At 31.8% G+C, this 24,230-nt stretch overlaps 2 protein-coding genes across 4 annotated transcripts; one reads left to right on the forward strand and one right to left on the reverse strand.

Annotated features, from left to right (window-relative positions):
* Positions 1-3,320: 3,320 nt before the first annotated feature.
* On the forward strand, positions 3,321-6,390 carry LOC149032816 (la-related protein 1B-like; the record flags this gene model as incomplete). Its single annotated transcript, XM_089171687.1, is given in 4 exon segments — positions 3,321-3,420; positions 3,423-3,473; positions 3,678-3,932; positions 4,951-6,390. Coding segments are annotated over 4 exon segments (546 nt in total), but the record flags the coding sequence as incomplete, so codon positions are not given.
* A 137-nt stretch (positions 6,391-6,527) lies between these two features.
* Positions 6,528-24,183, reverse strand: LOC107071855 (nose resistant to fluoxetine protein 6). 3 transcript variants are annotated; one of them, XM_015331233.2, is made up of 12 exons: positions 22,480-22,632; positions 22,113-22,177; positions 20,292-20,503; positions 18,464-18,684; positions 18,286-18,377; positions 16,208-16,401; positions 13,566-13,732; positions 13,315-13,483; positions 12,889-13,221; positions 12,620-12,809; positions 12,391-12,533; positions 6,528-10,471 (listed from the first exon to the last, which is right to left on the reverse strand). In XM_015331233.2, exons 1-12 carry the CDS (start codon positions 22,491-22,493, stop codon positions 9,791-9,793), a joined length of 2,481 nt encoding a protein of 826 aa, XP_015186719.2. In that variant the 5' UTR covers positions 22,494-22,632; the 3' UTR covers positions 6,528-9,790. The 3 variants fall into 3 exon arrangements, with proteins under 3 accessions (XP_015186719.2, XP_015186718.2, XP_089027985.1); XM_015331232.2 differs by lacking the exon at positions 22,113-22,177 and having other exon boundaries at positions 22,480-24,183; XM_089171859.1 differs by lacking the exons at positions 6,528-10,471; positions 22,113-22,177 and adding an exon at positions 11,251-12,291 and having other exon boundaries at positions 22,480-24,183.
* Between the last annotated feature and the right edge of the window lie 47 nt (positions 24,184-24,230).

The raw sequence follows: 24,230 nt of genomic DNA on the forward strand, positions 1-24,230 counted from the left end.
TTGACACCACTATATAAAATATCAGACAAATTACAATAGTAAAATTCAAAGACATAATTGACCTATTACGATATATACCACCGGAGCATCATGATTTATTCAAATCCCTTTCACACACACAAAATGTAGATGAGTAGTAAATTGTTTTGTAGGTTATTTTTGTAATTTTGTACGTTATGTAGATAAAAAATGTTTGGAATCGCATAAATTATGTTTCTGAAGTGTTTTAAAGATATGTAAAATAAATTCAGTATTGACTTTTTCAATTTGAAGCATCTTAAATTAGGTTGAATGGAGTTAAGTCCCTTTGAAATTGTATAACAAATCAAATTGTTAATTTTGACAGTGGCCTAACTTCATTCGTGGTTAGAAAACGCATATTATTCACTAAATAATTGCCACTATTTTAATAGGAAATATAAATTGAACATCTTTAGATCCCCTTAGCAGTATAACTCGTCAGTATCTTGTACATATATTGTTCATTGCATTGAAACGCAAACCCTTTAATATCTCGATTCAAACATAAATGGAATTAGGCCACTTTCAAAATAAGCGGCTCATATATATAAAATTTAAATATTAATTCCTAACCTCTGATCAATCCTTCCTTCAAACAATGTTTGTAAGTCATTAAAAAAATAATGAACAAAACATCTGTAAATCTAGTGTTAAGATTCAATAAAATTTCTATGCAACATAGGACTATTATTTTATTATTTTTTACCTAAGTTGTATCGTTAAGAAACAGTTATAGGAAAATAAAATTGTCTTCTTCTTCTTCTTTTTATTCTTTTTATTCTTGTTCTTCTTCTTGTTTCTCCGTTGAAAGGATGACGAGCGAGCTTTCTGTTTGAGTCTTCCGTTCCGGTGCGACGTTCTCGGCGCAAAAGGGATGTAAATACTCGACGACTATGTGCACGTGTCTTCTGTATATCATGATCCACCGCAGGCTACTACTACTACTATCCCTTTTTTGATTTTGCTTACTACGATCGTAACCCCGGCGCACGGTTCCATTCATAAAACGAACGACGAGGGCCAACGTGCATAACGACGTTTCTTCGTCGCACGTGCCCTTCTTTCAAAGAATTTCATTTATTTCTTAAAAATAAACTTTGATTCTACTACCACGATAATAATTATTACTAATATATTTAAAAAATACACAAAACATACTTATTATTATACATTATGCATGTAATGAGTACAAAAATAATGAGAAAAGCAAATTCTTTCTCAACTCTAACCTAAAAAAAAAAACCAAATTCACAGTAGAGTTCTTTGTTACGTTCGTAACGAACTAAAACGTTATCCCTAATTCGAGTTAATAAAAATTTGAAAGATATCGTGTTACAAGAAACGTCGGCTGAAGAAGAAGCTGCTTAGAAAAGAAGAAAAACGATATACATATATATATATATACATATATGTAAAGCTCCAAAATGTACGTTCGGATACATAAACACAATACGCTACATGGTAGAAGGATGAAGAAGAAGAAAAAGAAGAAGAAAAAAAAAGAAAAGAGTAATAGTTCCTTCCGAGAAGATCTCTGCTTTTAAATCATTTTTTAACGACCAGATCTGTCTTCCTTTGTAAACGTTCAAGTTCCCGTTCGATACGTAAACAATCTTTTTGACACTCGTAACATTTTCTTTTTTTTTTTTTTTTGTTTCCCTCAACTCCAAATTGAGGAGAAATAAACCGATCAAAATTCATTTGGAATGATTTTGAATTTAGAATGACTCTAATTAGCGGACCAAAAACAACTGAAAATAGAGAAGAGAGCCATTGGACACAACGATCCGAGTTCGGTGGAACCTTAAGTGGCTTTATCTGCCTTTTTCCCATGGTAGGGGCCCACTCAACGATGGCAAAAAGCTTAACTCGCCGCCGAGCCTGTCACGGTACATCATTGTCAATAAATCGTCAAGCGATGCTTATAGAAAACCCTGTCAACGAATTAACCCCACCCAGTTATTTCGCATTACTTACTCCTTTACAAAATATACACACACACAAATTGAGATCTTCATTTTTTTCTCCAATTTCTGATGTAGCGATTGACTTTCTTCCATCAATGTTTATTACTTTTATATGACACAACTTTTTCGAAAAATATTGTTTGGGTTATGACGTTCTAAGTTCATAGAATATCTTCACACATCGGGACTTACTATTATTCAATAAAAATGCAAGAAGAGAGAGAGAGAGAGAGAGTTATTTCCTGTTTACGATCAAAATTTGTCTTAACCTATTATTTGCCATAATATAAAAAGAAATATTAAATTGACTGTATAACGATATTCATACTAACCAAATAGAATTATTTTTGTAACAATTGTTTTTTTTTTTATTTAAATATACAAATTATTTTGTATCAATTATATTAATTAATTAATATAATTATTTAAATTATTATATTATTATAATAATAAATAAATAATTAATTAATATTATATTAATTAATATTATCAAATATATATTAATTTTTAAATTATATATTTAATTATTACAATTGAAATAGTAAGAATTTTTAATATTTTCATGAAGCACAAGCTACAATCTCATGTTTTTAACGAATATATTTCATTCTGAAGTTATAGTTATTAAAAAAAAAAATAATAAAATTTGAAAATACATCCCAGAAAAAGGCCATTGACGGCCTATAAGTGAACTGGTTAACTACTGGTGCCTTTACTTTAATTATATAAACGCTAACAAACAAAACAAGAATAAAATAAAAGTTATTATCTTCGTAGGGAATGGGTGCGAAGGAGATAAAAGGCACGAAGAGGCAGGCGTTTGTAAAGAAAAGGGAAGAGTGGGGGGTGGTAAAAGGAGAGGGGTTTGAAGTGTTTGCACATGAGAACGAAGGAGACTTTTCAACTATCTACGTCAGCGCGGTCAGAGACTCTCTCACTCTCTTTCTCTCTCTCTTTCTTTTTTTTTCTCTTCTTCAAGGAGGTAATACTACTAGAAGAAAAGTCAAAGAAAAATCGTAAATCGTCACAGCGTGTCAGGGGTGCATAACAGTCGTTCGTTGCAGTAGTGCAATTCTGTAAGAAGATACTGGCGCCTAAAGGAGCCCCCATAAGGATCGGCTTCTATGATCCTTCTTCTATATTGACCCGATGACACACGAATTAGTTTTCTCGAACAAGTAAATACTTTTAACTTTGTCCAATTTTTATTTTCTCACAAGGATAAACAAGAGAGATTTACGTTTCCCCATCTCATCTTTTGTTAATAAAATATAATAAAATAATTTCCTTATATCGTAAATATTTGTTATTTATTCTAAACGTGTTCCATTATTCGTACTAACACTTTACCGATTTTTTCTCGCTGGTATTTACGGTAGCGTTCCTCAATCTTTACCGACATTCCAACATCCAAGTCACGCTCTCCTAAAAAAAAGGGATTTACTCAACAGGTCTATCATAAATATTACTCGCGTTGTTTAAAAGGTAATTCAAAGAGAATTATGTCATTATCATGAACATTTTACTATCTAAATTTACGAAATGATGAATATCATATAATTATGTCTTCTTTTCCCGACTGAGGAACAGATGTGAAGAGAATTACAATCTGAAGTTATTCTTCTGCTTTTCTTTAATGAAATTCTTATTTGTACTTTTTTTTAAACGAAATATTCTTTTTTATTTTAGAACGGAAAAGGTTAGGAATTGGACAATCTCAAGAAATGAACACGCTCTTCCGCTTTTGGTCCTTCTTCTTGCGACAAAATTTCAATCGTGCCATGTATGAAGAATTTAGAACCTTAGCAAAAGAAGATGCCTTAGAAGGTTACCGTTATGGACTGGAGTGTCTATTTCGATTTTATAGTTATGGTCTGGAGATCAAATTCAGATCTATGTTGTATCAAGATTTTCAATTGGAGACGATAGATGATTACGAGCGTAGTGAGTACAAATAATAAATTTTTTATTAACACTTTACCGACCGCTAGGGTTCCAATAGCATATGCACGTTTGACCGATAGTTCAGCCGCAGATTCTACTAACAAATTTTAATAGGATGCTGAATAAGATTCTAATAACAAATTTCTGTTCATGTAATGATAGTGACTTTATCACAATGTCAACCGATAACTAAGTTTTCGGTAGGTGACAAAAAGCTGATTAATAAATTTGTGTTCGGTAAGCGTCGGTGACAAAAAAAGCCTATTTATAGACTAGCGGTCGTGTTAACATAATCATGCACATAATAGGTTATTTAGTTACGGTATTTTGCTACGTAGCTAAATGGTAAGATTGTGCTAAAGTAAAAGAGTTTTGACTTAAAGTCTTGTCTACATAGACATTATGAAATTTGAATCTTTTCTAGTAGACGATATAACTCGACAAAAGCATACTTCATATACAGATAATCCTCCTATAACATGGTAGATAGGTTCCTAGAAAATGTCGTGTTGTGTGAAACCGTGTTGTATAAGACCCAGAAGCCATGAGCCAAAAACTTTTGTTTTCAAGCCATGGTGATGAAAGGAATTACTTTCCGCAACACTGTATTTTTAAGACGGCAAGCCGCGGCGGGCTGTAAAAATGCAGTGTTGTACAAAGGTTTTTTTTTTAAAGGTAATCGTGTTATAGGATGCCGTGTTGTAGGAGAGCTACCTGTATATAATTCATTTTTATATATAGGGGACTGGAAATTAATGTCGTCTCTATGCATGTCAATTTTTATATTATAATCAAAACCGATTAATTTTTATCTGTCCAGTATTAAAAATTGGCATACTAGATGAAAAAAGGGTGATAACGAGGGATGATTAGGTTATTGATTAAAAATAAAAACTTGTTAAAAATTTATTCGTTTAAATTTAATATTAGAAAGCGACATTACTTTCCGGTTCACCTAATAATATCATTGATACAAAAATACTCATAATTAATTATTTGTTATTTGATTTGATAATAGGACAACTGTACGGTTTAGAGAAGTTCTGGGCTTTCTTGAAATATTATAAAAATTCTGCGAGTCTTTATATTGATCCGCAATTGCAAGAATATTTGTCCAAATTCAATAACATCAAAGACTTCAGAGTCGAAGAGGTATAATTTATTTCTTTTATTTTTTTATCTTGTTACTTTCTTATCTTATATTATAAAATAAATGAATTGAAATGAATATTTGTTTATACAGTCTCAAATTAACGAGATGCATCAAGGATTTTCGATAAATGCTCAATCATTTGCATCGAACAAAAGTTAAACTGCTAATAACGCGTGAAAAAAAAATAATCGTTTATCTTCATCTCACCTAAAGTGCGCAAACTCGAGTAGGACTATAAAGGATATGCACAAGGGGGAGGGGAATTGTAGGGGTGAAGAGGAAACAAAGGAAATAATTCCGACTCGTCATATTGTTGCGTTCGCATTGCGGAAAAACACAGAGAACCATCTCATCCCAGATGTCGAGCACCCGTAGTCGTCGTCATCGTCACGGTGTCCCATCGAATTCACTTCCTTTCTTTCTGTTTCTCGCTGCGGGACGCCACTCGTGGGGTGCTTTGGAAAACGTTGCGTCTGCGGATTGCACCACCACAATTGGTGATATTCTAGGCGCGTTTGGTTTTAGTTAATCGCATAAATTGATTACTGCTACGAAGAAGGGACGACTACTTTCTCGTCGACATTTAACGAGATACGTCTTTTACACATAAATAAAATGAATATCGTATCAAATCATTTTGAAAATCGCGTTCACTAAAGCTTATATTTTTCCCACTAACCTAAGTCAAACATTAAAGTCCCAAGGGTGTTTTTCTGCGCGTGCCCAAACATTTCCCATAATCGAATTTTGATGACTCCATTAAATGACTCCTGCACATCCTTTTTATAATTCTAATACAATTAGATATAATGTATACGTGTGAATGATGACGTAATAAACTCCATTGTTCCTGTAATCGAGAAGTATTCGTTAGATTATACTATATTTTGGTAAATGGATAGAAAAAAAAAAGAAAATTTACAATGAGATTGGATATTTTCAAACGATTCAACACCCAAAGAACATGGAAATTCATTTCTGAAAAATGTTCTCGACATATCGATTACTACCGCGAATAGAACAAGCGTTGCATTGTCATTTTTCTTAACTTGCTTTATCCCAAATCTGTTCGCTTAAAAGGCCTTATACCGAAGAGAGGATAAACTCGTCAACGGGCAGTCACAAAGGCGTGAGGAGAAACGACAGGGAGACACGAAAACGGTGGCCTAAATAAACAACGACCATCCTCGGTGACGGTTTCGACATTTCAATTTGTAATAGAATATTCTCGAGACTTCTTACAATTCAACCAATTGTAAATGATTTCCTATATCATTCATTAACGTCCCTAGTAGCATAAAATATTAAAAAATATTGAAAACATATGTATTTAATATTAAAAAGAGATTCAATGTCTTGTTAATATTAAATATACATGTATTCAATATTTTTCAATATTTTGTACTCTACAATGAAAAAGAAGAAAGTAATAGGGCAAGATATAAAAAAATACTTTCATTTTATTTCAATCAGTTTAAAAAAATAATCGAACCCAAAAGAGTATTTGTTAAGTATAATTTAACACATTGCGTACGGCACACTGTTTGCGTAACACGCGAATACCCTGAAAAGGAATCGCACATTTTTGGGTGTAGTTCTATGTCTAATAACATTACTCAATTCAAGAATTTTTCTATTATCACTGAGTTCATTTTCGTTTATTTTTGTCTATTATTTGATTCATCAGATAAATCATCAAACAGCAATTCACATTGATTTTTATTTTCTTTACTTCTATTCGTCATTTTGCTATTATTTTAGAATTAAAGTCTATTTCATAAAATAATTCTAATTTTTTATTATCATTTAAAAAACTACAAATATAAATAATTTTTAAAAAGCTATTTCTTTACAATGTAAAACACGATTTTTAAAATAACAATATGATGTACAACAATAAAACACTTTATAAGGTAGGATACAGAGCTACTGTTGCAATAGCTGTAATGATCCACTGATTAATATTAACATTAATTTTTTTTCATTAATTAGAGATTAGGATAATACACGAGACTCCGTTAGCCTGGTGATTTCTTATTACTAACGTAATAAGAAAATCAAATTTTGATTCCATCATTAATTAAATCATGAAAACGAGATATCTCGTGACCCTTACGCAACGTTCGTTTTGCTAAAGACGTGATATCTCGTCTCCCGTACGCAATGTGTTAAGAAGACAATCGATTTAGTTTTTTCAATAAAATAAATATAAAATAACGTATATAAATTTCTCTAAATAATATTACCTACATACGATCTATTTATATTACAATATTTATCTAGTACTGTACAGATATTTACAGAATGAACAGACATATTTAAATAAAGCATAATTGTTGATACAGACACATTTGTAAAATAAATTGATTAAATATTTCGTATAGAATAACATTTCTTTTGTATTGAAAAAAAATTAAAATTAAGTTCGTTGAATCGATTTAATTGTTATTTCTTGTGCGTATACTTTCAATATTCCTGTATATACGTAATGTTTTATACCAGCAATGTATTTTATTACAATAAATGTTCGAATGTTCTTCCATTACATTCTAATCATTTTCTAATGCGCTTCTTTACATTTTTTAATTAATTTGAATTTATATTGGAACAATACATTTTTATACGCTTCTTTAAATCATCGACTAATATAAAAGGACGTGAATACACTTTATCTTTTAAATAACCCCAAAGAAAAAAGTCTAAAGAGTTCAAGTCCGGAGAACGAGGTGGTCAAGATGTTGGACTACGGGTACCAAACCAATTTTCTTGGTAGATTGTGTTCAAGTATCTCATTACAATTTGAACGTTATAAGCTGGAGCACCATCTTGTTGATAATATTTTAATTTTAATCTTTGTCGCAATTAATCATCAAGAAGAGTAGGTAATGTAAATTTTAAGAAATGCAGATATCGTGCTCCATTTAAAATGTTATTATCAAAAAAATACAGCCCGATGACGCATGTATCTAGAATACCACACCAAACATTAACACTAAACCGAATTTGATTGTTTGTGTTTCTTCTTAAATGAAGGTTTTTCGTAGACCATGAATTTACGTCAGGGTTGCGTCAAGGTTGCGTCTATTGAACATTCCATTATTAGTAAAAGTGCATTCATCTGTCCATAAAATTCTTTCTGCAAAATTTTCCCTTCGTTGTACTTGTCTAAGAAAAAATTGACAAAAACGCATTCTTCTAATGTCATTCCCTACATGTAAAATATGTCCTATCGAATAACGATATGGATGATATTTATGTTCTTTTAAAATCCGCATTACAGAACTAATATTACATTCCCTGGCTATTTCTCATGACGAAGCATTGGGATTCCCTGTTACGTATGCCAATACGTTGACAATTAATTGTTTACATTGAACTGGTTTTTCAACTACTCACTTTGGTTTAACAAAAGAAACCGTGTGCTCTCAAATTTTGTTCTATTTTGTGCAAATATGATCTTTGCGGCTGCCTCCGATTAGGATATCTCTGATGATATACATCTTTAGCGGTAACTGAATTTTTATTGCACTCCACATACACAATGAACATATCTACTCTTTCGTCGTTTGTAAAGAATGACATAACGATATCTAGGAAAATACTCGAATATCGTAACGCTCTATTGAAAATTAATAATCAACTAACTGAAATGTAAATCAAAATGTTATGGATTGTAGCTAGTAAGAAAAACATTGGCAGTCAAGGATAAATAGTAAATACGGTATTGTTAGTGTGTACAATCCGTATTAACCCTTTGCACTTCTATGTCGAGTGTGACTCGACATCGGTTTTTACATCAAAAGATAAGATAACTTTGAAAATTACAAAATATAACATAATGAAAATAAAATGGACATTTTATTTAATTTATTTCTTCCTTTATAATATATTTAAATTACCATATTTTTCAATTAAAGTAAATTTTAAATAAATATTTAAAATCATTAGACTCTGTTGAAAACAAAATTGAAATATAATTCGGAGTGCAAAGGATTAAGAGTTTCAGCACTTATTGTAATAAAATATATTGCTGATATAAAACATCAAATATCTCGTAAACTATTGACATTTCGATGACCTTCACTCAACTTTTTAACGCAGAATAAAAAAAGAAATCGAATAGTGTAAAAAAAATAAATATTCCATTTAAAAAAAAAGTACAACTGCATCTAGCGGTTGCATCGATGCATTTTCCAAAAATGTAAGGTCATAGAAAGTTGACATTTGTTGTGCCATATAACTTTTTCCTTTATGATTTTTTTCTATTGTTACTTAAAACAAAGTTATTACCCGTCCCAGTTACAAGATTCACCCTGTATAGTTTTTCCTATTCTCGTTTAATTGGTTAAAAGAGCAGTCGCCCGGAAAGCGAAAAATCAGTGGTTCGAGTCCCAGTCCCAGTTCAGGGATCCAATTTTTTGTATATATAGTTAGCACATGTTATTACATGTATATATAGTTAGCTAGTTTTTAAACGCTGATGATAGGTAGATCCAAACGAGTGTTACTCGGCCTTAGTTACTTTCTAATCTGCATGAGAAATATTTGGTGGAAAGTAACAGAATCAAAGGTCAAGCCTAAAAACTTGTCGTCCTCTTCAAATTCATTGGCCATTCCTTGGTTATTACAAAATTTGTATAATTATCGTTTTTATTTATCGTTTAAAAATAAAAACAAACGTAATAATATTCTACAAAGGAAGAGATCATTTTCGTTCAGTTAATGTTCGTATCTCTTCCAAATCTGATTTAACATACGAGTTTCTATTTTTGTCCACCTCGAATGCATTAATAATGTAAACGCAATTATCATTTGTGCAATTATCATTTTCAGTCTTTCCTTCAGGCAAGGTAAGACTTTTGTTTTTTTGTTTTTTATTGTTAATATAATCATTTGCTGATGTAGCAGCAATTTCAATTGCATTTTCAGTGCTCGTAATTTGTGCTCTCGACCATGATGGATCATCAATTGTTCTATAAACTTCCTCTCTCGAGTCCATTGAAGAATAATATCCTTCCTTATTAACTTGATCGTGTTTTGCAGTTTTATAAACTTCCTCTCTCGAGTCCATTGAAGAATAATATTCTTCCTTATTAACTTGATCGTGTTTTGAAGTTTTATAAGCTTCCTCTCTCGAGTCCATCGAAGAATAATATCCTTTCTTATTAACTTGATCGTGTTTTGAAGTTTTATAAACTTCCTCTCTAAAGTCCATGGAAGAATGATATCTTTCCTTATTAACTTGATCGTGTTTTGAAGTGCAAGTTTTTTTCTTCTTGCGGGATAAAAACGTTCGATCCAGTATTATGAAGGGAATTTCAAAAGATAAACTCCACAGTAATGACAAAGCCATTGTAAATGATAAATTACCGAAGAAAGTGTACATCTGAAAAATTATTAATTTCAAATTTGTTTAATGGTTTAATCCATTGACCATCAACTACGAGATATCTTGTAGTATGCGTGTGTGTGTACCAAAACTGTCAACTACAAGATATCTCGTAATGTGTGCTGCAATTTTAGATTAATTACAAATTGTTATTTGAGATTAAGAATTATTAAAAAGGTAGAGTAAACAATTTATGTGATGTAAACAAACATTAATTATCAATTATTGTAAATGCCATTACAAAACCCATTCGAGATCCACTTGCACACCGTGTATGCAATCATATTTAGCTATTATCAATTATTTTAAATAAAGTATTCAAAATAGTAATTAAATAGGGAATTCCCCGGTTAACAGATTAAGGTTATTAAAAAATAAAAGTTGACATTGGGAATATAATAAAAAAAAAAAAGAAATGGCTCTTTGAACCGTGTTGGAAACAAATCGTAGTCTCGAATGGATTAATATTATTATATTTTATAAAATTTTATGTATTCTTTAAAATAAAAGCTTGGGAGAACCCAGGACAACCAGACATTCTAAGTATGTCTGGCAGCCAATGAGTTAAGGGGCACCATTAGTGTGAAATTTTGAAAAATTGAATTTATTTTTTTGCATATTTCGATAGTCTATACCTTTAAAAATAAAATACTAAAATTTCAAGTGCCTACCTCAAAAAGTTTTTGAATCAGAGTCATCAATTTTGAATTACAGGCTGGCCAAAAATCATTAAATTTTCGATTAAAAATTGAAACTTCTCTTGAAAACTCCGCCATATTGTTGAATTTCAATTTTTCGTTTCAACTGAGGTTCGTGGTACAGAAAATTTCTTCTAGTTAATTAAACTTTTTGGTTTTTTTTTAATTTTATGTACCGTTTTGAAAATTGTTATAACTGCGGCAGTGAGGGGACTTTTTTGAGCCTTGAGAGATTACAAATAACTCGCTTAATTTTTAATATTTTGGTCCAAAGATTTGGTCGTATTTTCATTAAATATCCACGAATATTTCTTCAACAAAATGGAACATTTCATGCAGTAGTTTTCTTTACCAAAAATTCTCAAAAATCATCAAATTTTCGCGCGAAATTTGAAACTACTTTTGAAAACTCCGCCATATTGTTGAATTTCAATTTTTCGTTTCAACTGAGGTTCGTGGTACAGAAAATTCCTTCTAGTTAATTAAACTTTTTGGTTTTTTTTTAATTTTATGTACCGTTTTGAAAATTGTTATAACTGCAGCAGTGAGGGAACTTGTTTAGGCCTTGAGAGAGATTGCGAATAACTCACTTAATTTTCAATATTTTAGTCCAAAAATTTGTTCGTATATTCATTACATATTCTCGAATATTTCTTCAACAAATTGGAACATTTCATGCAGTAGTTTTCTTTACCAAAAATTCTCAAAAATCATCAAATTTTCGCGCGAAATTTAAAACTACTTTTGAAAACTCCGCCATATTGTTGAATTTCAATTTTTCGTTTCAACTGAGGTTCGTGGTACAGAAAATTCCTTCTAGTTAATTAAACTTTTTGGTTTTTTTTTTTTTATTTTATGTACCGTTTTGAAGATCGTTATAACTGCAGCAGTGAGGGAACTTGTTTAGGCCTTGAGAGAGATTGTGAATAACTCGCTTAATTTTCAATATTTTAGTCCAAAAATTTGGTCGTATTTTCTTTAAATATCCACGAATATCTCCTTAAAAAGTATTGAAACATTCCATGCAGTAGTTTTCTTTACAAAAAAATTCCCAAAAATCAGCTTTTTTAAGCGGTCACACTAGAGGTGCCATCCTTAACGAGTTAAAAATCTATCTATCTATTTATCAAGTATTAATATGTATAATAATATTATTATCGTCATAGTGTTCATTCGTTCTCTTTTATAACATTATCGCAGAAGATCGCACATGCTTACCACGCTCATTGACGTTAAATTGCCGGTGGTGCGCACACTTCCGGCTCGGGATAATATAAAGACGTAATGACAAAGGTAAGCGCTGTAAGTTAATCTGCTTAGAGGTGCCCAGCCTCGCCAAGAAAGTAATTCTCCAACTAGCCCTATGCAAATCGATTCGTTTATTGCCACTTTTCTCTTTTATCTATATAAACATGGATAGAAAATATATAAACACAATATAATATACCTGCATATCCATAAACGCAACAGAAAATAATCCAAGAAACGACCAATGCAAATGCATGTCTGTGCATCCCTGCGTAAAAACTGGCCTCTAATCTATTGTATGGATGATCATCGAAATACATTTCTCGTGCACCAAAAACTGCTGAGATTGCTACTACAATGGCGACCAACCATCCAATGACTACGTAAAGCTATATAACAAATTAACATCTTTAGATGTAAGGACGATTGTTTTTAAGGTTCATTTGATTGCAAAAAACATTAGCTTACCTTTCTTAACTTGATACCATCAAACTTTCTTTTAGCCAATAAATAACCAAGTGCTAAACCAACGATGTAAGGTCCTGCTCTGGTGTATACTCTCGTGTAGATGTATAAAAAAACATTAGCTACATCACTTTGTTCCTTGTAATATAACATAGTTGCGGTAAATCGATTAAAAAATGTCATGGCGAAGGGTAAAAGTATCGATAATACGAAGGCTGCACCGATTATTATCCAGAAAAATATTCTTCTCATTGGTTTGAGCATCGGGTAAAGAAAAATTGGTGACAACCAAATCAATTGCATATCCACTGCCAAATACCATGATTGGGACATGCACTATAAAACATTTTTTTAAGAATGAAGTTAAACAAAAGATGAATCTATAGGATTTTTTAAAACATTATTTCCAATTGAATAAATGGATTATACCATGTCGGCTACGTTGACGTAATTGTTAACGTAAAGAAGATTGGTCCACCAATTTTCACGACAATAATTTTGATTTGAACCAACCCAGGTATCCCAATGAGGACCACTTCCAAATTTGTAGTATATAGTTGCATAAAAACCAATCATCATTGCGTATGCTGGCGTTAATCTGCAAATAAACGTACATTACAATTGATTTATCATTTTTAACTTGAACTTGTAGATTATGTTGGTACTCGTTTTATACATACCTTGCATAACGGTGAAGATAAAGACCTACAACGTCAAACTTCCACTCAGTACTTTTTTCCTTTTTTATTACCTCGGTGTAAGCTAGGAGAACACCACTGAGTAAAAAGAAAGTATCCGTGACCATATTTCCATTTAGCACCAACATCTTACTCCAGTTTTCGTGCATCTATAATTGAAGAAGAATAAATTTAATCCTTTGAACTTCGAACCATTCTGAACGTCATTGTCAACGCTACTTTGTGGCAGAAACGTGCATTTACAGACCCTCGTATTATTTATTGGGTTGGCAACTAAGACATTGCTGATTTTAAAAGTCCACCTATCAACAAAATGCGTTATCATTTACTTGCCAACCCAATATTACAGCTTTGGAACTAAGTAATGGATTCTAATAATATTGGACTTTTATTAATTGGTTGACATCGAGAAATGATATTTGGAAACAAAATCAATATTTAATTTTTATTATTTTGTACAGTATGATAAAGCTTAAAACACCCCCTAATATGTATTACAGGCTGATTTGCTCACGTTTGACAATAATAAATTGTTTGACGTCTGCTACCAGGTGTTTTCCTTTCAGAACAAACAATGCAACCCCGTTTTCCTTGTCCCACATCGGGAATATGTAATTTATTATCTAATCTATTTTCAACAGAAGATGTGGATGGACGCATTCTCTATTCACGAGAACGTTTATTTATATTTATGTAAGGATAAGGGAAAAATGGGAGATGAAGAGTGCGTGTGCGTGTGTATACAGGAACTGTTTGCAATTTCTGTTCAATTAAATGTGTGTGTGTGTGTGTGTGTGTGTGTGTATGTGTGTGTGTGTGTGTGTGTGTGTGTGTGTGTGTGTGTGTGTGTGTGTGTGTGTGTGTGTGTGTGTGTGTGTGTGTGTGTGTGTGTGTGTGTGTGTGTGTGTGTGTGTGTGTGTGTGTGTGTGTGTGTGTGTGTGTGTGTGTGTGTGTGTGTGTGTGTGTGTGTGTGTGTGTGTGTGTGTGTGTGTGTGTGTAAAAGAGCGTTGCAATTGAAAGAAAGCGAACGCGTTTTATTGTATTTCAAATGTGACACTATTTGATAACATTGCTTTGTGGATTATTAATCTTATATTTGTAAATCTCTCTATACAGTGAGAGGTATGCTCGCATACCGACCTTTCTTCTACAAACTCTCCTTATCGCTCTTTTCAAGTGGCGTCGAGAAGTACTCGGAAGTTCTCGCGTTTTCTTCCGACACAAAACCCACTGACATTTCTTTTATATATCTTAATAATTTTACTATACAGTAATAACACGGTACTCTAATAACGCGTTTTCATATTACGAGATTTTACGTCCCTCATATAACGCGGATATTCCCCACTACGAAATACGAAAATGGTCGTACAACGCGTTTTCCTATAACGCGGAACCAATATACCGTGTTATAGGGGGGATTACTGTATTTTGAATTGATGTCTTGTGCCATTTCAAGATAAAACATTAGGGAAACATGCATGTCTCAAAAAGTTGCGCTGAAATAACTTAATTCCCCATAATCACTGACAAACTGTAATGTCCCATGAGAGGGAACAGCGGAGTGTAGAGGGTTACTTAACCAGTTAACTATGGCGCTCAAACATGGCGGGATAACTTAGCAAAAAAATATTTGTAGTACAAATTAATTCGGTCCGTTTTCAAAAATGGCTCTAAAAGCATTAAATTTTTAAATAGTAACAGCTAATTGCCGTGGTTTTAGACAAATTGGACATCTGCCGATAACATCCAGTTTGTATTGTTTTGAGTTTCATACAAAACGTTTCTTTTTACAGTTTTTCAAGTATTTGCGATAATCTGACAAAAAGATAATTTCAAACAAAAGTTGATCTATTTTTTATTGACTTTACATTGCAATGAAAAAAAGTTTACAAAAAATTTTTTTTAATGTTTTTTAAGGCCTCCTTTGTTTTGTTTTGTTTAAATGGCATGGTATATTGTTGATCTTACAATATTATAACTCGTATTAATACGAATTTCAACGAACTAGTACTACTCCAAAACAAAAATTTCAATTTTTTATTTTAAATGTATTATTTTTACGTTTTTCATTTATTTTGTAATATATGTTACATAAATAAAAAAATATTAGTAATAAAATTTACCTATCTTTTTGATGCAATAATTTTTCATGTGTTTTGACGAACTTAACATAATAAATTTATCAATTTCCGAATATAGCGGCTTATAAAAGGTTCTACTATCCAATACCTACACTAATCTTTATTGATATCTATGAATTTTAGTGAGACCACCAAAATTCCCGGATTGAAAGATTTAAACAAATTTGTTATGCGAACTAATACGCTGTTTCAGTCGGTACATGCGAAGGACGCATGAGTTCATCTCAAATTTTTCATATTTTTCATTTGTTTGTTTTATTCCGGCCTAGTCTCAAAATATTCTAAACATCTTTAAATTTAAGAATATGTTTCGTTTTTCACAAAAACTACAATTTAAATAACCAATGGTCACTACTTTATACGCATGACGAATGTACTCGTCATGACACAAAATCCTGCCATTTCTTCATGACGAGTATACTCGCCAAACACAGTTAACTGGTTAAGAGTTACATTTAAGAATTATTCATATAAACTTACTTTTGGTACTTGCGTCAAATCCATATTAATACCCATAACTTCAATATAATAAGTATGTCCATAAATAATCCAGCAAATACTTAGAAATCGTAATCCGTCCAAACAAGGGATACAACCTTGAGGTCTGTCGGTATTGAAAAGATTCTTGCAATTTGTATAAATGGAAAAGCTGTTTAATAAAATATATTTTTTACCTGAAAGAAAAACGTAATATTTTGCTCTCGATGGTAACAAAAAGAAGTAATGATGTAATTATTATTATTATTATTATTATTATTATTATTATTATTATTATTATTATTATTATTATTATTTTTATTATTAACACGTTCCGTGCCAAGCCCTTTTTACCTGACTTGTTATTCGGGCCATTTAATTTTGCTTTAAAAAAATCAACCATTACATGTAATTATTAATTATTGTAAATATAACAATTAAACAAACTTATGTGCTTTGTTCTATTGCATTTTGTATAATGCATCAATATTTTAGTAGAAATATTCTTTTACAGAATTAAATTTGTTATAAACATATATTTTCAATGCATTAAATAAATATGTCTAATGGTAAGTGTACCACCGGTGGTACATGTGGCCTGAAGAACAAGTTTAACGTGTACCACCAGTGGTACACGTAGCACGGAACTTATTAACCCTTTCACTACTACAGGCCACTATAGTGGCCCTCCATAAGATGCCACTGAGGTACTACGGGCCACTATAGTGGCTCTCCATAAAATGCCGCATATTTTTACATACGTCGAACATATGCAATTGTAGCACATCAAATATCCCATTATAGGTATGTAATTTTAGTGTTTTGTTTCTTTCAATTAACCCTTAACGCAAGTGTTCCTCGCAGACACCATCAACAAGCAGCGTTCTACTTCAAGTGTGCCTCCCAGGCACCACCGATGTGCGGCGCTTTATTTCAATTGTGGAACAAGTTGGAGTTGCCGGTAGATAACCACAATTAAACGTCAGAGCATTAAGGGTTAAAAATCGTTAACATCAGCAACAAAATTACTCAAAAATAAAGTGCAATTTTGATGCTGCATGTATTAGCAGACTGTACAGTTGAAGTAGCGCCGCGGAAAACACACCCGTAGCGAAAAGGTTAACAACCCATTTGCATCATTGCGCAGAATATTCCACGAGCCGCGACTGTCTACTATCACCATGAGCGGAATAATCCGCGAACCCGGGACTGTCCACTATCACCGAACGCGGAATAATCCGCATAAAAAGCATTGGCTTTTCTACCTGTGAGCATTTGACCGGTGATACCGGTCAGTCGTAAGTTTTATGTCTCGGATGATTGAGCAAGGAAGACTAATTCTAGTCATGATGCAAATGGGTTAATTGGCATTAGTAACTCGAAAGTTCATTGCTACAAATACCAAATCCCGACCAGTGTTTACGTCCCTGAGCGCGGACCCTTCCGTTTGCTCCTCCCCCATGCACACCACGTGACCAGTCCACTTAATCGGCGTGATTTTACGACGTTAATGATGTCCGGTTTTTTGTATAGTCAGTGTACCTCTACGTTATGGAGTTTTCTCCATTCGCTCGTTTTCTCATCGAGTTTTGCACCGAACATTTTACGAACAACTTTATTTTCGAAAATCCTCAATTTCTTTGCAAGTGACCACGTTTCGGTACCATAAAGGATTACCGGTAGGATGATTGTCATGTATATCCTGATTTTGAAACGCCTAGACAGCAACCGTGAGCTGAGTAATTTATTAACATTGTCTAAATTTATTCTATTTTTAAGTTCTTGGTTTATGATCGATCCTCAATACCTAAAGTTGCTAACCCGTTCAAAAATCTTATCCCGAACGACCAAAGTTCCAATATTACGCACATTCTAAATTTTATCGGTGATCATATATTTGGTTTTTTCCACTCTTATTTTTAGCCCCAATTCTTTTGTTTTATCTATTAGTATTTTCGCGTTATTAATTAACGGCTCTTTATTGTTTCCCAATAAAGCAATGTCAACAGTTACGTTGTCCAATAATGATGTAATAGAAACAAAAAACGATTAACGATAAGAATTAATTAGATAAGACTCACCTTTTCGGTTCGATGAACTCAAATGTCCTTTACGTGAGATATCGAAAGCCGTACTAACGATAATTATCAACGAGAAGATAAGAAGAATCGATCTGTAATTTCAATTAGTTTATCAAATGTTCGATCGAGTATAATAAGATCAATAAGGTCAACGAATATAAATATAATTCATGTTTACATGTAAATCCAATCAGATAGATTGAACGTTGTTCGTTCGGTTTCCAAAGTATGACAAGACGTTATTGGAACGTTTATTACAAAATCTAGCCGACCCTCGACCTTTAAAGGATCCAAATGAATATCCAAAAATTCTTGAACTTCCGAATGATTGCAACTCGACGGTACGCACAACATCCATTCGTAAGCGATTGTATTGCCCGAACGCCATTTCGTTGCGTTCTATGATGAACAAAAAGAATAATATATGATGTAAGGTAAAACTTTATATCTTTACCAGTACATTAAATTCTACTGTGTTGTCAACGCGAAACAGTAAACAAGGTCGCGAACGATCGCTTACAATAACATTATCGGTTACACAATCAAATAAAAGATTATCTACTTGTAATTTGAAATCAAAGTAACGTATTTCTTTATTTACTCGTGATTGTAAACACTCTCACTTCGCGATTACAAAAATCATTCGAATTATCGCAACCAATGAAAATTTCCAATAGCTTTGAATATAAAAGATGACGGAAAAAAAGAAACATCTATTTTTAGAAATTTTTTTCTTTTTTTTATGGAATAAATCCATTATTACATAAAAACAAATGAAAGAATACAAAGAAAATACAAAGGAAAAAAAAGTTAATAAATAATAAAAAGTATAAATAAAGATATTTACAATGAATAAAACAATGAATTAGTGATAAATCAAATTTTGCAATAAGTTTCAATAAGTTGGACAATTTTTACAGTGAATTCAGACAGAATTTTAATCGAGGTTATTGATTGGTTGGAAAGATCAATATAAAGATGAAAGTGATTAGCTGATTGGATATAAACTTTTCAAAATATTGAGTAAATTTAGTACGTTAGATATATACGCCAATGGTTTTCTTTTAGTTAATTTTGAAAATAGGATAAATACATTTTCTCTCACATTTGAACACATTGCGTACGGGTCACGAGATATCTCGTTTTCATGTTTCAATGATTTAAGGAATCAAAATTTGATTTTCTTATTATGTTAAACAGGTTAACGGAATCTCGCGTATTCTCCTAATCTCTAATTAACGAAAATTTACAGCTATTGCAACAATAGCTCCTGTATCCTACCTTATAAAGTGTTTTATTGTTGTACATCATTTTGTTATTTTAAAAATCGCGTTTTACTTTGCAAGGAAATAGCTTTTTAAAAATTATTTATATTTGTAGTCTTTTAAATGACAATTATTTGATGAAATAGGATTTTATTCTAAAATAGTAGCAAAATGACGAATAGAAGTAAAGAAAATAAAAATCGATGTAAATTATTGTTTAATGATTTATCGGATGAATCAAATAATACTGCAGATGAAAAATGAACTCAGTGATAATAGCTAAATTTTTGAATTGAATAATGTTATAGAAGTATACCCAAAAATGTGCGGTCCTTGAAAACGTGTTGCGCGAACAGTATGCTGTACGCAATGTGTTAAGAGAAAATACATGTTTCTAGAAAAAGTGAAAACGACCTTCTTATAAGTATAAATAGATATTCTAGAATAAGCTAAGATGTTTTTATGTTTAGGTAAAAGTATAAGAAATATTATATCCTCTGTTATTATGAGAAATGTAAACGTATTTATCTGAAGAAGGAAGAGAGTATTTGAGTTGTGTGTGTGTGTGTGTGTGTGTATATTTCAGGACATTTGTGATTTGAGAAAGGTTAATATAAAACAATGTAAATAAAATGGATGGTTAAACCAAGGATGTTAGAATAAAGTGTAGATAAATATGTTGGAATGAACGATTGAAATAAAGAAGTTGGAATAAAAATCGAATATTTTAATAAAACTTACGGATGCAGTAGCGACGTTTACGAGCAAATCAGCAAAATCTAATTCTTTAGATGTACTATTATCTTCTGCTACTTCAAATTGTATTGTAGCGCTACAGGATTGGCCAGAAATTCCTTGATCACTTTTAACCTGAAGACATTCGTTGTAATTGCCCAATTGTTTGTAATTCCCAGTGATAATACCCGTCGGTATTTTTACCGATGCGTCGTACACTAAAAAAAAAAAAAAAAGGAAAAAGAAATAAGAAAACAAAGACGAGAAAATTTTAATAGTTCTTCACACATATACAGGGTGTCTCATACAACTGTATTCACGATTTTTCAAGTACTTGCGATAAACTGACAAAAAATACTTTAAACAAAAGTTGATCTAGTTTTGATCGACTATAAATTGACAATGAATCGACAATAAAAAAATGTTTTTTTTTTATGTTTATTAAGGCTACTGCTTTGTTTTTTTTAAAAGGCACGGTATATTTTTGACCTTACAATATTATAGTTCGTATTAATAGTAAGTTAACGAACTAGTATACCATAACCTTTGAATAATATTGAAAATTTTGAAATATTTTCATAATAAATACAAGTTATTATCGCCTATTTCTATTCTTTTCTTTGTTTTCAAGATCATACACAGCCCATTACACGCTAATTCCATAAATTTGTATTAAATACGAGCTATAATATTATAAAATCAAAATAATATGGTGCCATTTAAAAAACTAAAGGCAACCTTAAAAAACATTACAAAAAACAAATTTGTTTTCAAACCTTTTTTTATTGCAATGTGAGTTTTGTCAATCAAAGTTCATGAGTCAATTAAAAGCAGATTAACTTTTGTTTAAAATATTTTGTTGTTAGATTATGGTAAGTACTTGAAAAATCGTGAATACAGTTATATGGGACACTCAGAGTACATATAGATATGTATGTTTATATATATAGATATGTATACATATAACAAATAAAAATGCATCTACGATAAGAATGATTCAATGCCAAATACATTACCGAACCGAACCGAACCAAACCGATGAAGTTTTCACAAGCGATAAGAAAATACATTATAAGTAAATAATATATGAATGATATGTTTATTGGTCGAATGATAAACTATTGCTAAAATAGTAATAGATAAGACGAGAAGCAACTTCCTTATTTAACGTCACAATTTACGTATTCGCATAATGCGTGAATCCTAATAAATTCCAACAATACAAAATAAAGAGTTTATAATTAGTATTAGAAAAGTATGAAAGAAAACAAAATTCACAACATTGAACCATAAATGACCGTTTTAGCATAAATAATATTAATTATAATTAACGAATACGTAATTTGAATAAGATTAAATCAAAAATGATCGTTTTTGCTTCAATAATATTCTCATTAATTATAATTAACGAATGCATAATTTGAACGTTGCGAAATGATCATCAAGGTCGTCATCCGATTCGGTTCGATAAAGTAAACAATTGAAACGTTCTCTAATGTTGTGTTTGTTGGTTTGAAAATTAAAGAGAGATGAGTAAAGGAAATCGATCGATTATCTTATATCGAGTAAAACAGATAAACCCTGATACACAAGGACGGTCATCGGCACCATAGTTACTACTTATTGATCCACTTCGTTTCTCGGGCTGGTACAGAGAAACCGGTTGCAACCGTTTCATATAGATATTGGTTACTTCTTATGTGAGGATGACCGTGATAACTGATCGACATTCTTACGAAAAAAAACGTCGACGAGAAAACGATGACAAGAAAGAGAAAGAGATGATAAATAATAAAGTAAAGTCAAAAATAAAACTCCGGTACGCACCGGCGTTGATCGTAGCAGCGTAAGAGCATCTTCTTTTACGGTAACGCGAAGCTTTGCTCGTGGATCTATCGGAAAATGAAGAAAGAAAGAAAAATAAAAGGAAAGTTACGTGAGTTAACGCGCGCAAATCGATGTGTAAGCATCAACTATATATATATATATTACATCGCATATTAAAAACGTGAACTTTTTCTTTCTCGATATTTCACAATAATTAATAACTTTAATAATGAACAGTATATTTATTTCGTTTTTTCTTAATTATTTTTGAATAAATAAATACTTAAACTTGAACTATATCTTTCATTAACAATAAAATCGTTCTGTTATAAATGAACTTTGAAAAAGCAGGATTATATTAACTTACTTTTCAAAGCCCATGGTGTATAACGCGAGAGTTCCTCCAAGTAGATGGCGCTATCCCGTTGACATTCTTTCGTACTCCATTTAGTAGGTTCAAACGGTCTCAGTAAAATATTCGAAAGGACCGTTTCTGGTTTGATCGAGAGACCTGGTTGTACGTTGAAAATTATCGTTGAAAAAATTATAATAAACATGTGGAAATAAATAGAAAAATGATAAGGGTTGTTGAGGATAGGTCGAAGGACACTCATGTTTAGTTTTAGAATCGGCGCTTTCGCGAATACTTCGAACGTATAAGTACGAATGAATAATCTTCAAGGAAAAAATTGAAAAAAAAAAAAGTAAAAGGAAGGAAAGTAAGGATTTCGGTAATCGAGCGAACGCGTTTCACACAACGTGAAAGCAAGTAAATCCGTATGAAGGAGAGAAAGACGGGAAAACGTAGACTGTACTGTACTGGCAATCGACGACGGTTTACTTATATATTGGACAACGACGAGCTAACGACGAGGAGGAGCAAGTTGCTGCTTCGGGGGAGTTGCCGCCGCCACCGCCGCCGTATCCCATCTCTCCTCTTATCGATGTTACAAAGATTACGCTTCTTCTACGAACCTATTACCGGCAACTAGTTATTATTCCTACTTCTACTATCTTTGCTTTTGCTCTCGCTCTTGCTCCTTATTCTTACTCTCTTGCTCTCACTCTCGGACTTGATCTCGCTCTTGATCTTACAGATACTCTCTCTTCTATTGAAAAAAAACAAACCAAAGAGAAACCGTATATTTCTAAATCGCTTGATCATTCTTTCTCAGAGATTAATTCCTTCTTCACTTTATGACGCAATAATTACAAAATATTCTTTTGTATGTTTCATTTTATAAATGATATTAATTTTTAAATAAAGTATTTTACAAAAGAATTTAAATGATGATGATTTAATCGATCTCATCGAGGTAACGCCAAGGTGATCCTTTATATTTTGTTTCTTTTCAAACAATTACATTTTTCTTCTTCCTCCTCTTCTTCTTCTTACTCGATTTCATTTCTATGCGCAAAAACTCTTTGATTTCTATGTACTCGAAGAAACTCGAGATCTTAATCGGATGAGATAAAAATTACAAAAGTATTATCGTTAATCGATACGCGGAACAACGTTATCGGTGATTCAGGACGAGTTTACTCAAGTAAATGTCAACGTCCTGTTAATGAGGCGCACGATTCGATGCATTTGTCGATGCATCTGTTGATGCATTTGTCGATGCATTCGAAGAAGCAAATACAGTAAGTTCTACAACATGTTAAAGATATTGCGACAGCTTATACGATAAAATATAATGAATCTATTATCCTGTTTCAATTTTCTATTCATAAGAAGGAAACATAGAAAATAATATTTTATCTGTAAGATTTCGATCGAAAGATACAATTTCCGTGATTTTGAAATTGCGTTTATTCGATTTGAATATAAATTCGAAAATATAATATTATAATAAATAATTGAATATAGGATAGAAAAACGTGCATTTCCAATTCCACAAATAACAATGTATCCATCTTGAAATTTAATCTAATTGTAAGAGATCTTCTACGTGATATTCGCTTCTTTCACCTTGCGATTAAAATTTGAAAAATCGATAACAAAGAATAAAATAGGCTTGATTATCGTGCGATAATGCGCGATATCGCACAATGTCATTCAGATTTGTTAAAAGTAAAACTAAACGGCAATATTCTACATTATTTTCTCGACTCGTT

The sequence above is a fragment of the Polistes dominula genome, unplaced genomic scaffold (assembly GCF_049000335.1).
Source record: "Polistes dominula isolate Pdom_NZ unplaced genomic scaffold, Pdom_raw_medaka contig_84, whole genome shotgun sequence".
Taxonomy (NCBI): domain Eukaryota; kingdom Metazoa; phylum Arthropoda; class Insecta; order Hymenoptera; family Vespidae; genus Polistes; species Polistes dominula.